Source organism: Podarcis vaucheri, assembly GCF_965113315.1.
Source record: "Podarcis vaucheri genome assembly, chromosome: 2".
In the NCBI taxonomy this organism is placed as follows: Eukaryota; Metazoa; Chordata; class Lepidosauria; order Squamata; family Lacertidae; genus Podarcis; species Podarcis vaucheri.
In genome coordinates, this window is record NC_138760.1 from 105,717,776 (window position 1) to 105,730,995 (window position 13,220).

The 13,220-nt window shown below is 44.4% G+C and overlaps 1 protein-coding gene and 1 long non-coding RNA gene across 14 annotated transcripts in view; one reads left to right on the forward strand and one right to left on the reverse strand.

Moving 5' to 3' along the window:
• The window catches only part of MAGI1 (membrane associated guanylate kinase, WW and PDZ domain containing 1), a 481,615-nt gene that overhangs the window by 414,773 nt on the left and 53,622 nt on the right, over positions 1–13,220 (forward strand). For all 13 annotated transcript variants that reach the window (XM_082209201.1, XM_082209202.1, XM_082209205.1 and 10 more), the window contains one exon: positions 9,972–10,003. In XM_082209201.1, the coding sequence (XP_082065327.1) occupies positions 9,972–10,003 (32 nt within the window). The remainder of the gene's footprint in view (positions 1–9,971; positions 10,004–13,220) is intronic.
• LOC309525471 lies at positions 5,237–10,981 on the reverse strand. Its single transcript, XR_014216321.1, has 3 exons — positions 10,031–10,981; positions 8,775–8,861; positions 5,237–6,062 (listed from the first exon to the last, which is right to left on the reverse strand). It is a non-coding gene; the product is annotated as an uncharacterized lncRNA (long non-coding RNA).

Genomic DNA, 13,220 nt, shown 5'->3' on the forward strand with positions numbered 1-13,220 from the left:
GTCCTTGAAATGGGGCTTTATTCATCTAATCTTTTATTAAAATTCTGCTGGCAACGTTTTATGCAGAGTTAGTTTAGTATCCTCCTGCCTTCTCCACCAAAGAGCATTATTGACCATTAGTGTTAATAATTAAGAGCTCCTTGTTTTGCACTTGGAAGTCAAACATATTGACGTGCATTTCCTGAGTCACAGGGAGCTTACATTGGCTCCATGGCCACGTGGTGAGAGATTTGTTTTACACTTTTATTGTCTGTCTAGAGTAAGATGGATGCCCCTGTTTTAAAAACACATAGAAATGTCTCCCTTTTTCAGGTACCCAGGGAAGCTGAGAGGCATCCCTTATCTCAGAATGTACCCAGTGTTCTAACTTTCTGTAGAATCGCCAACCCAGCTCTGTTTGCCTTTCATGTTGAAGTCTTGATCTGCCAATACAGAGGTCCATGAGCTCTCAGGGTTGATTAGTTTTGCATTAATATCAGGAAAAGGGGGCATTCAAGAAGGTCTTAAGTTCCATTGGTTAATGAGCTTGATTATTAATTACTTTAGGTTATTATATTGGTAGCTGCCAGCATGATTCATGGAACTCCAGACTGACCATCTATTTTAGAAAGCAATAAAAATTCCCCGTTCAGAGAGCAGCACAAATGTTGTGCAAAGGGGATTTATTAATATAGCAAGAAACTCTGTAGCTGATAGTTTCCCCCCGTAATATAGTAAAACATCAAAGTCATTATGAAACAGTAAAAGTATTACATATGAAATGCTTAATAGCGCGTGATTATCCTTTTTCCCAAAGTGTCATTTGCTAAGTAGAAGAAGCTGTTCCCAAACACGGCTTTAAGAGCACTGAACAATGAGAGAAATGTTTTGGTTCAGATGTTTATGATAATCTCAGTGATAATTAGTTTCATTTAAATGCTCTATTCCCTTCTTTTGGGAGGAACCCTGTGCATACACGGGATTCCTTTAACTGATAGGAATATTAAATTAGTCTTGGGCATGAATTCCCTTTTGCAAAGAAAGTAAGTTTTAACATATTACAATGATAGCTGAAATGAATATAGCCTCTATTTTATTTTTTTATTTCTGTGAGGAGCTGGATCTGTTTGTAATTATTTGCTGTGAGACTTCCCGTCCAGTAGAGGGCACCATTTCGATTCACTCATGTCTCCATTTCTTTGTGCTCCAACCACCTCTATCTACTCCTAATGCTTCTCTCCTACTACAAAAGGACCATGGCTCAGTGATAGAGCTCATGCTTTGTATAGTAAAGGTAAAGCGACCCCTGATCATTAGGTCCAGTCATGACCGACTCTGGGGTTGCGGTGCTCATCTCACTTTATTGGCCGAGGGAGCCGGCGTACAGCTTCCGGGTCATGTGGCCAGCATGACTAAGCCGTTTCTGGAGAACCAGAGCAGCGCATGGAAACACCATTTACCTTCCCGCCAGAGCAGTACCTATTTATCTACTTGCACTTTGACGTGCTTTTGAACTGCTAGGTTGGCAGGAGCAGGGACCGAGCAATGGGAGCTCACCCCGTTGCGGGGATTTGAACCGCCGACCTTCTGATCGGCAAGTCCTTGGCTCTGTGGTTCAACCCACAGCGCCACCCACGTCCCTATGCTTTGTATACACGAGCCCTAGTTCAGTCCCTAGCATCTCCAGGTAGGGATAGGAAAGACTCCTTCCTCCAGTGTTGGAGGCCCACTGTCAATCAATGTTGACAATCCTGAGCGAGATGGACGCAGTGGGCTGACTTGGTAGCTAGTAGCCATGGCTAGTCTTATCCACCATGAAATGGTCTAATCCTCTTTTAAAGCCATTCAAGTTCATAGCCATCACTGCCAACTTTGGGAGTGAACACCATACTTTTTATTTATGCGCTGTGTGAAGAAATCTTTATTTTCTCCACCCTGCATCTTCCAGCATTCAGCTTCATCGAATGTCCGCAAGTTCTAGTGTTGCGAAAGAGGGTGAAAAAGGTTTCCCTGTTCAGTTTCGCCATGCCACGCTTTTCTGGAGTGTAATGATCCTGCTGCCCTTTCAGTTTCTACAGCACACCCCTTCGGGTCATGTTGCAGGCTAGCCTTGATGAGAGATGAATGCAACTTTGCAACAAACGATAGCTTAGCACACTATGCATGCAATCATTATCAAGCTGGACATTTATAACATCCTCCAGGGTGAACATTTTGCCATGCATCCCTGTTAAATCAGAGAATGGGGAGGAACACCAGAATCTCCAAACTTAGTGATGATGATCAACTTACTATATAAATGCTAAAGTGAGTTTTCTTGGGTAGGTGGCTATATTCCCCCAAGACAATGACTGATGGCAAAGGGAAGGCTAAGTCTCATCTTTCACTGCATGACATTTACAGCAAGTTACCTTCTTGCTGCTTGCTAATGAAATCTTCTCGGGGAGTTTCTGTTTGTTACTCTAGCAGAGACAGTTCTAATCCGTGGCATTCATTAGCTTAAAAATACTTGTTTGTGAAACCTATCCCCCTTTCAGGATTGGTGACGATGCAGTTGTTAACCTTGGGCTGTATCCAGTGCTAATCCTACTCAGAACAGACCCCCCCCCTGAAGTTAATGGATGTGGGTTAAACTACAGAGCCTAGGACTTGTCGATCAGAAGGTTGGCGGTTCTAATCCCCGCGACAGGGTGAGCTCCTGTTGCTCGGCCCCTGCTCCTGCCAACCTAGCAGTTCAAAAGCACGTCAAAGTGCAAGTAGATAAATAGGTACCACTCCGGCAGGAAGGTAAACGGTGTTTCCGTGCGCTGCTCTGGTTCACCAGAAGCAGCCTAGTCCTGCTGGCCACATGACCCAGAAGCTGTACGCCGGCTCCCTCAGCCAATAAAGCGAGATGAGCACCGCAACCCTAGAGTCAGCCACGACTGGACCTAATGGTCAGGGATCCCTTTAGCTTTTTACTTTGAGTAGATCTTGATTAGATACAACCTTTTGCATATTTATTTCTGCATGTTTGATTAAGGGATGTGCTCAAGCAGAGTACACAAAGGAGGAGGCGCAAGTGCAATGCCTTCCTAATGTCACTGGACAACAGCTTCCATCATTTGTGATCGTTGGCCCTCCTTGCTGGGATTGATGGAAGTTGTAGCACAGCATTTTCAGAAGGGCATCATGTTGCTACCCTAATAAAGGACAGCAGTGTCTATGGAAGTCAGCTAAAGAAAGGCAGTGTTATTACTGCCAATCTCCAAATGCACAGGGAAATCCTCAGCTGTGGTTTCTTGTTGGCTGGTACTGCTGCTCCTTGTCCTTCAGTTGAGAATACACAATGCAGATTGCGGCACATTTATTTCCTGACTCGGTCCTTGGCAGCTGGAATTACACTTGTAAATATGCCCTGCTTTTAAATTAGAAAGCACCACTCTATAGGCAAGTATTAACAAGAAAGTCTTCTCCAGGCTGTTCCTTGTGATGGTATGTTTGTCTGGATGCAAACCGCCTGTGTTGTATATGTGTGTTTTTCATACAAATCTGTGTTAGCTTGTTTTGGTAAGAAGTCAATTACTGCTTGTTCTGCAACAAACTCTGCCAAAGAGCAAAACCCTTGCAAGATTCATGGGCCCTTGAAATGCCAAGCAGTAGCTTGTGTATATTTCCCACCAATTTTCCCCAGCTATTTTCATTGGAGGGGGGCAGCTGGAATTAATGGCAAACACTGAGAGGGAAGGTTTTTTCAGTCATTCATGTTTATTACATTTTAACATTTAATAACCCGGGTGCCATAAGCAAATCCCTTGTTCATTTTAAAAATGCAAAAGTTTTTCTTTGCTGCCATATTATTATTATTAATTAGGGAATATCTCATTGCTGAGATTACTCTGTCCAAATGAGTGACCAAATGTGTGTGTGTGTGTGTGTGTGTGTGTGTGTGTGTGAGAGAGAGAGAGAGAACACAATTCTATAAAAGGTGAATCCATACATGTTTATAGAATATTAGGAGTCTATTGATACCCTGGTTTGGTGCTTGGGCAAACAGTTTCAGAGCAAGACATGTCATAGTCTGCCCAATTTCTCCTTCATTTTCTCCCTCCATTCATGATTGAGATATCAAAAATGGCTCTCACTCCCCCTCCTGCTTTTGACAGAAGTGTGTGAAATAACACAGGCATACTAAATGTTTCTAAACTAAATAAAGCATTCAGAATTACTGGAACAAGGGGGATTTTGTGCTGGGCATCTTTAAAGTTTAACTTGCTTTTGGGGGGGCGGGGGATAGAAGGGAAAACTTCCATAATGTGTTTATTTGGGGGATGAAATTTACAGGCAAGGTTACCTCTTCAGAGTGCATGAATTCTGCCAGGTTTCAGAAGGATAGCTGCAGTGGTTTTCCTGCAGTGGCAACCATTTCAGTTTTAGGGTGTGCGTGTATGCGTGTGCGCGCATGCGCGTGTGTACACATACACACACAATCTCCCTGCTTTGTGGGTAATTGTTCTTAAATTTTCAGAGATGCCCCTGTGTAAGAATCCTGAAAATTGTGAGACATATAGGTACATGACCTTTTGTGCTAGGTAAAGGTAAAGGGACCCCTGACCATTAGGTCCAGTCGTGGCCGACTCTGGGGTTGCGGCGCTCATTTTGCTTTATTGGCCGAGGGAGCCAGCATACAGCTTCCGGGTCATGTGGCCAGCATGACTAAGCCACTTCTGGCGAACCAGAGCAGCGCACGGAAATGCCATTTACCTTCCCGCTGGAGCGGTACCTATATATCTACTTGTACTGCGTGCTTTAGAACTGCTAGGTCGGCAGGAGCAGGGACCGAGCAACGAGAGCTCACCCCGTTGCGGGGATTCGAACCGCCAACCTTCTGATTGGCAAGTCCTAGGCTCTGTGGTTTAACCCACAGCGCCACCCGTGGCCTTTTGTGCTAGATACTTTTAAATATTTTTTGTGGGGAAGAGCTAAAAATGTTTAGCTTTCTGGGTACAATCATCCCCTCTGATTACAAGCTTGACTTATGAGTCACAACCATTCCTGCCACTTTGCCCTCTGTCCATAACGGTGGTGGCTTCTTCTCCCCATCATCTCACTCGGATGCTATCATTCGTCAAGAGGCATTCCTTCGAGAGCCAGTGTGGTGTAGTGCTTAAGAGCAGTAGACTCGTAATCTCGGGAACCTGGTTCGCTTCCCTGCTCCTCCACATGCAGCTGCTGGGTGATCTTGGGCCATTCACATTTCTCTGAACTCTCTCAGCCTCACTCACCTCACAGAGTGTTTGTTGTTGGGGAGGAAGGGAAAGGAGAATGTTAGCCGCTTTGAGACTCCTTCGGGTAGTGATAAAGCAGGATATCAAATCCAAACTCTTCTGCTTTCAGCAGATTCCGGCCTGAAACTTCCCCGCATCCCCCTGTCTGGATTGCCAGTTTACCTCGAAGTGCTTGCAGTGCTCCCCATTTTGACTTGCACCGCCTCATAGAGAGCCCACTTTTTCTTGAGCAAGCCACCCATCTCTCTTGAGGCACCCTGCTTGCTTCTGGGATTTATCCAATGCATGAAAACGTTCTGAGAACGTTACTATTTATGATATGTAGAAAGCATTTATAATTTACACGACACCTCACAGTTTTAATCAGATTCACTGATCATCTAATTCTATACATATGGGAAACTGCAACTGGGAGGAACTTATAGAGGTGGAACTTGCACTGAATTTTGCTGCAACCTGGTCCAGCTCTTTAGATAGTGAGTGGCTTATGCTGGCTTTCCTAGAATTCCTTGTGATAGTGTGGTGGACATATGGTTTCGTTTCGGAGGGCAGCAAACCTTAGTGCCAACCATGCTGGCGAAGGCTGGCTTAGATAAAGGCAGCTCAGGTGCCAATGTTCTGTTCTGTTCTGCTTCCTGGTACGTCAGCTGTTAAAGTTGAACAGACTCTTGGAGACAAGGATTGTTCCCCCATTGTAGAGCTGCAAGCTTTCTCACAAGCAAGCAGCAGGTCAATGAGTCAGTTCACACACTTTTTCATTAGAAGTTGTGTTAGGTGTCACACTGCCCCATAGGTTCAGAGCAGGTTGAGATGACCCTGGAAACAGAAAGGTAAACTTTGAAAAGGAAACACAGCCAAAGGCAGCCTTCTACAATCTTGTGCCCTCCTGATATTGTTGAACTACAACTCCCATCATTCCTGGCCATTGGCTATTTTGACTAGAGCTGGCGGGAGCAGTAGTCCAAAAATTTCGGAGGGTGCCTAGTTGGGAAAGCTTCTTCAAGGCTTAGATTTGTCCCAACCATCGAATCTTTGACCCAGAATGTCTATACAAGAACCTAGCTAGCTAGCTAAATCAATCAATCAAGCTGAGAAATGGCTTTTCAAGCATTTCTCCTTAATTTCAAATTTCCCTTTTGGGGGCCTCCCCTCCCCATCCCTTTTTGCCCACCGCACCATACCTTTATTTTTCCTTTTTTGCTGTTTTAGATTTTCTCCAAAAAAAAAATAATCAAATTGTCAGGAGTATTGCCTTTCCTTTTTGGCGAAAGCCAACTGTGTGTTCATAAAAGTGTGATTTTTTTAATTTCTCATTTAAACAGATAATTTCAGTAAAGGCAAGTGAGTGCCATATGAGGAGCATGTTACCAAAATAAAGATGGCTGACTCCCGACTGGGGAAAGTGGGGGTGGCGAAGTGTGTACGTGTGTGTGTGTGTGTGTGTGAGTGAGAGAGAGAGAGAGAGAGAGAGAGAGATGTGTTCCTCAGTTTGTAACCATTTTTGAAGTGTGCCAGAAGTATCTTCACATGTGTTTTGTGTGGAGAGGTTGTGAAATTTTCTGTGTGAAGGGTTTGTAGGTTTGCAGGTGATGGAGGTGTGTTATGAAGGGACCTGCCCGAGCAGGGGCCTTAGTTCATTAGAGTTTATCCCCCCCCCCCCTGTAAGTGGGTATAGGCTTGCCACCTAAGTAAGGAGTTGAATCTTTGAAACTTTACATACACCAGTTGAGGGGAACTTGTTATGTAGGAAACGACCTGTTTGTTGCCATGATTAAGATCTACAAATGTGCTCAGTACTGTTTTGTGGTATGCTTCTTTTTTAAAAAAAATGTTCACTTGCATCTTTTGTAACATAAGATAAATTTGGAGGTGCTTTTTTTGTCTAAAGCAAGTCAAGAGGCCTTCCTAGCTAAAACAATATACGATGCCCAAATCCATACTCCTTCCAGCTCATTTTTAGACTTATTATTATAACAGATCCATGAAATTAAATTTTCTGCCCTCCTCCTCAACAGGGCTCGTGTGTAATTAAATTTCATTTAAAAAAACAAAAAACCTTGACTCTTTTTCTCAAACCAAAGGTTTTTTCGATCCTAGAATTTCGCTCTGAAAGCGGACTTGAAAATTTTGTGGGGACTGAGAATACCCTTGACTAGGAAATAATAATGAGGGAGGCTCCCCATCAGTCCCTGGCTGGGATTGTGAGGTCTAAGGTGAAGTGAAGATTATTATTTGTGTGTGTGTGTGTGTGTGTGTGTGTTGCAGGGTGTGTGTATTATGTGCACCTGTTGGAGTGGAGTAGCTAAGAGTATGACACAGGACCTCTATGTATTTGGTTCAGATTTTACCTCCAGCTTCAAATTTTCCCAGGTGGACTTGGGCAACCCATTCTGTATGAGCCTCAGTCATTTCATCTGCAGTATGGGTAACAGCCCATTTTAAGGATGTTGTTAAGAGACAGTGAATGTGAGCTGCTTTGCATAATTTATATGCAAATGCTCACTATTATTAGCAGTGTCATCTGCAGCTTTCATCAGCTGAAGCTGTTGTGTGTAGACTGTCCATCACTAGTGACTTGTCAGAAGAATTGAACCTCTGAGTGTGTATATTTAAACCAAACCCTTTGTTTTCTTTTTTGGATGGTGCTTTTGCTTTGCTCCTTTTTGTGGGCCGCCACCTTTGCTTTCCTTCTAGCGGCCTACTTTGTGGAAAGGACCCTTGACAGGTTTCCTAAGTAAGACGTGGCTCCAGCAAACAGATTCATCTGTTGCATGTGCACTCCAGTAAAAATAAAATAAAATAAATGAACATATGAGCTGGAAGAGGGTGGGGCAAAAGGAAGCCCTTATTGGGTGATGTTTAGACAGTGTTAAGCTTGAAGGTGCACCATGTCAACAAGAAATTTTGTCAGGGGCCCACTTGTATTTAAGGAAGATCATTTATAGACAAGTATCTCAATTACTGGCTAATACCAGACATAGAACATTTGCAGTATAATACAATACTTTTAGTACAACTGCATCAGCGTATAAAGGGCCATTCTAGTTCAGCATTTCTCATGTTTGGCTCCTATATAGTAAATATTTGATATCATGGGCCAGCCTTGTGCTCCTGTCTATCAGTGATTTCTAAGGTTTTAGAAATCTGACTACTCCATATTGATCCTAAAGATCTATTATAGATCAATAAGTCAATACGAATTTATTGTGGACATCTGACATCATGTTGCACATCACCAGAAGCCATTCTTCACACACATTATTATTATTATTATTATTAATCATTATTATTTATTTTTCATTCACACAACATGCTTCATTCCCTGCGTAGCATTGGATCGTGAAGCATTAAAGGAGCAATAGAAAGAAAAGAGAGCATAATGTTATGTGTGTTTTTTAAAAAATGGGAGCAGATTTCACACTGTTGAGTTGCTTTGCAGTTTTTAACACATAGTTGAAACAGCACTTCTAGCTATTTGCTCCACCACAGTTCCTGTTTCCCTGATTTCTAAAGTAATTTGTTTCTTACCTTCTCACATCTGCTTAGGGACATTGTCTTCCTTTATTAAGACTCATTTCCCTTAAGCATGAACTCCATTTCCAATGGGACATTGTGCTACCAAAAAAGAAAAGAAAATGCCAATGGCAGGGACTGGGAGACTCCTTTTATCCAGTTTCCCCACTGTCAGAGAAACAATGATATGCGGCAGTGTTCCGGGTCTGTCTCCAAAATGTAAAATCTCTAGGCTTTCCCTCTCAGCATTAAATGCTTTCTCATTTGCATTTTCATCACCATTAATGCCCAGGAGAGTGAAAGAAAGAAAAAAATCTCTCCCTGCCTCTGCTCCCTGGCCATCCATTCACCTCTCCCTATCCAAAAATAACATTGCATTCATTGTGAATCTGCTGCACTCTTAACTAGTTGATGGTGATCGCTGCCTATAATCATGCAGACTGGACTTGGAAGCAAACTTAAAGGGTTTGCCAGGAGCATCTGTATTTATAACTGACCCTTCTTAGAGATAAACCTTACCCTTCTTTGTTCTCTTGCTTCTGCTTTTGTATTCCTAAGCTTGTGGTGGGGAAAACATACATACACCCCCACCCCCCAAAAAGGCTCGCGTTATTTTATTTTTTTAAGTATGTAGAAGCAGATCATCTCTCTTATCTGCCTGTCTTAATCTTGTGTTTCTGCACTACCGTTCCAATTGGTCTGATAAATTTGACACGCCGGCCGTGTCAAAAGGTAATATCCTTGGCTTAATTGTGAGCTAAATCCCTCTTAATCCAGGGGAGCGTTTGAGATTCTGTCCAAGTGTTCAATTTCCCATGCCGCTGAGGTCTGTGAATTTCTTTCTCCAGCCTCCAGGCTGCTGCAGCACAAGTCAGCATAGCTAATGCAGATAGATCTCCTCCCTTCTCCAAGCTCTCTCTCTCTCTCTCTCTCTCTCTCTCTCTCTCTCTCTCTCTCTCTCTTTCCCCTCCCCACTCCGACTCACCCCCCCCCCCCACAAACCTCCAACGCTGTGCTTTGATTCGATATGAACAGACTGGCAACTCTGATGCTAGAGCAAAATCTGACATAACTCTGCAGATGGCTACGTTCGGATGATACACCTAGGGATTTCTCCCCCCCACCCCCCTTAAGGAAGGTAAGATTTATATGCTGCTAATGGTTTGTTGTTTTTTTTTCTTCCCCCCCTCCTTGTTGCCATTTTTTCCCCAGGACTGCCAGCCCCTAAGAAGAGCCCAAAGTCGGTAAGCACTTTTACAGAGCTACTATACCTGTTTGATTATTTTCTTGTCGGAGGCATGGGTGGGCGTTTCTGGAAATGCGAAATAAAAAAATATATACTGTGTGGGTCCGTGGGGCTCCCCTTCTTTTCCCTCCTTCCCCTCCAACCCCACCCTGGTGGTTGTCATTCCGTTTGAAAGTTGCGGTTCTGTCGCTGCACTTGATCGCTTTTGCATGGCTTGTGCTGAGCAGGGGTTAGCTGGGGAAGAATGCGGCGCAGGAGAGGATTTGTCCAGCGAGCTGGAGGGGATGGGCAGACGGAGGGGTGTGTGGGCTTGGACGGAATTCAGCCTTACTTCTGGTGGACTGCTCTTCGCAGGCATTTAACTTGCCCGTGAAAATGCCATTGTTTCCTTCTTGGCACAATTGCGTGTGGAGACTCCACCTCCCTTTCAGATGGCATCCGCTAGCAGCGGGCTGCACTCGTTTTGAGCCTTATCATGCACTATATGGTGGATAATTGGGGGAGAGGGAATTCCTGAAGCTTGTTTCCTAACAGCAGCAACAGAGGCGGGAGGCGGGGAAGAGAACCCTTTTTGTAACGCTACCAGTATCATCCTAGTTCCCTGCCTGAGCCTTTCGCATGTCCGACGGTCTCTTCTGCTCTCTGTAGGGCATCCTTTGTTGTTTATTGGCTTTGCCTGGGTTTAGCAGCGTTATGCTGCAGGTGTAGGTTCCCCCCCTCAAACCGCCCCCCCAGCCCATTGCCTTTTTAGAGGAAAGATGGAGGGCTGCGGGAGTGGGGGGGGGAGGGGAGAGAATCAATATTCCCCTGTCCGTCCTGATCTTGTTTCTCTGTGGAACGGTTACCTGGTTGACACGCCGGCTAATAGCTTGTAGGCTGTTGTCCGAAAAGTACAATTAAAAACAGAGGACTCTGCCACTCCAGGGAGTGACACAGATCAAGAAGCATTATAGGGAGTTAACTGGCTGCAGAGTGAAAGTTTGAAGAGTGTGCAGTGGTGGGGGAGAAGCAGAAAAAAGCAAGGGGGGGGCGGGGAGCTGTAACCAACCAGTTTTCCGAAGATGGAGAGATTGTTGCGGTAATGCAAGATGCTGTAAAACTTCCCTGGCGGTCGGCTCTGGGGCTCTTCCTGCACCTTTTACGATGCCCCACCTTTTTCTGAGAAGCAACCCAAAGAGGAAGGCTGAGCAGAAGCCTCCTCCTCTTGATATACATGTTCCCCCCACCCTCACCCCACCCCCTCTGCCCATGGAAAAGAAAAGAAAGCCCCGAAATAATTAATGTGGTTCTGCTGGCTTAGGGCCGCGCTGATTAAAGTCACATGACCCCGGGCCTCTACTATTGTCAGTTTGCATTAACGTTGGCAAGGGAGGAGAGCGCCGTTCGCGCTCAGCCTCAAATCCCACAAATGTCAAACCGTATGGGGTTTACTTCTGTGTCACAGTCAGGGAGGAATTTAGCCTTTGGTTAAAATAGAAGCCAGTGTGTAAAACATGTAGAAAGCGTATTTGGGAAGAGGAGAGATAGCTGTTAGCTTTCAAGCAAAACAAAACAAAAAAAACAACCAACATTGGGGGAAGGGTATCGGTTCCCCATCTTCTTCCCGTCGTCCTTGTCTCACTGCCCCTGTTAATTAAGCCGCATCTAATGAATGGATTAACAAGGTTGATTTGGAAAAAGAAAAGCGGGAGAGGAAAAAAAGCAGTCAACTGCAATCAACTTATAGAAAATCTCCTCCAGTCATTTGGAGTTGCCGTGAACCGGCCTCTCCAGTGAATGGTGATAACATTAGGAGCTTTGAAATCCTGTGTGTGGATCCTAAATCCGTTTAGAGATAATCCTCCCCTAGTGAACAAAGAGACTGTTTACAAACAGGTGTCGTTCTGTAGCCCTTTCTCTTCCCATTCCTCCAACACTCTTCTCTCTCTCTCTCTCTGGCTCTCTCTCTCTCTCTCTCACGCACAACCTCAAACAGAATTCAGATTACCTCAGGAGATTGTATGGGATTTTTGTTTTAATATTATTATTATTTTGGTCAGTAAAGGAAAATGGAATCCTTGGATGACACATTGCTTCCCTCTTCCTCTTCTTCATTTCCTTCACAATATTTTGAAACCCCAATCAGAGCCCATCCTCTTCTAGGAGGAACATCCCCCCCCCAACATAGTTTTTCCTTGTTTAAAAAGAGATTTCTAAAGGGGCTGTTGTTCAGCTAATGTTATAATGCTATTGTGTTGAGGGTGTTGCTGCTTTCTTTTCTAAATAATACAGTGCTTAGAGACAGTGGTATCCTGCTGTAGAAAAATGAGCAGGTCCGCACCAATCCAGGGCACTTATATCTTACTGAGATGAAATCACACACAGTATTATATTCAGCAATCCATTGTTTGTTTTTAAGGGAGAGGTAGAAAAATAATAATGAAGCTTTGACGTTGCTGAACGCTGTGAGCAGCAAATTGGTTCAAGTTTTCTGTGGACATGTTACGCCCAGTGCCAATCCATGTGGGAGTTCCCTGAATCCAATTCTTGAAAATGCCATGAAATATTTCCACTGGCTGTTGCTATTCAGAGAAGCCTGCATGTTGACAGCTTAGTGTGATGACGCAGACCACGCAAATGCCAAGCGTCAGCCCTCGGAAGTCCCCTGAGGCTTCTTACGTGGTCTTGTGGTCGTGCTCCTTTTTGCCTTACACCTTTCCGGTTTTTCTCCAGGAGTCCCTTAAAACACTAATTATTTCTTGATCAATAATAGATTAGCTCCTTTGCTATGAGCAATGTGTAGACTCCCTTTGCGGCATTAAAAGGGGTCCACCCCTCCGTCCTCCTCCTCTGAATTAAATTCAAATAAAGTTCAGCTTGACCCTTCCTTTGCTGCCCCTGCCACTGAGTGATCTGCCATAAGCCTGGTTCACACAACATCCTAAGACAAATAGTGACCTAGTGAGACTGCATGGACTTGCAGCCTCCCAGAGAAGCTTCCGCCGCCACTTTGCCCTGGTTCTTGTGACTGCTGTGCTGTGCTAAGCCAAGGTTTGATTTCGTGTGTTGTCCATGCGAGGACTTGTGATGAAGGACCCCCTACTCACTAGCCATCAGCTGGAGCCAGGAGTTGTTCATGGCCACAGTTTACTGGTTAACCAAGAGTCCTAAGTTGGAAGATGCACCAAGCCAAGCCTTGATTTAGCTCACCGCAGTGTGGCAGCAAAACGGACTAG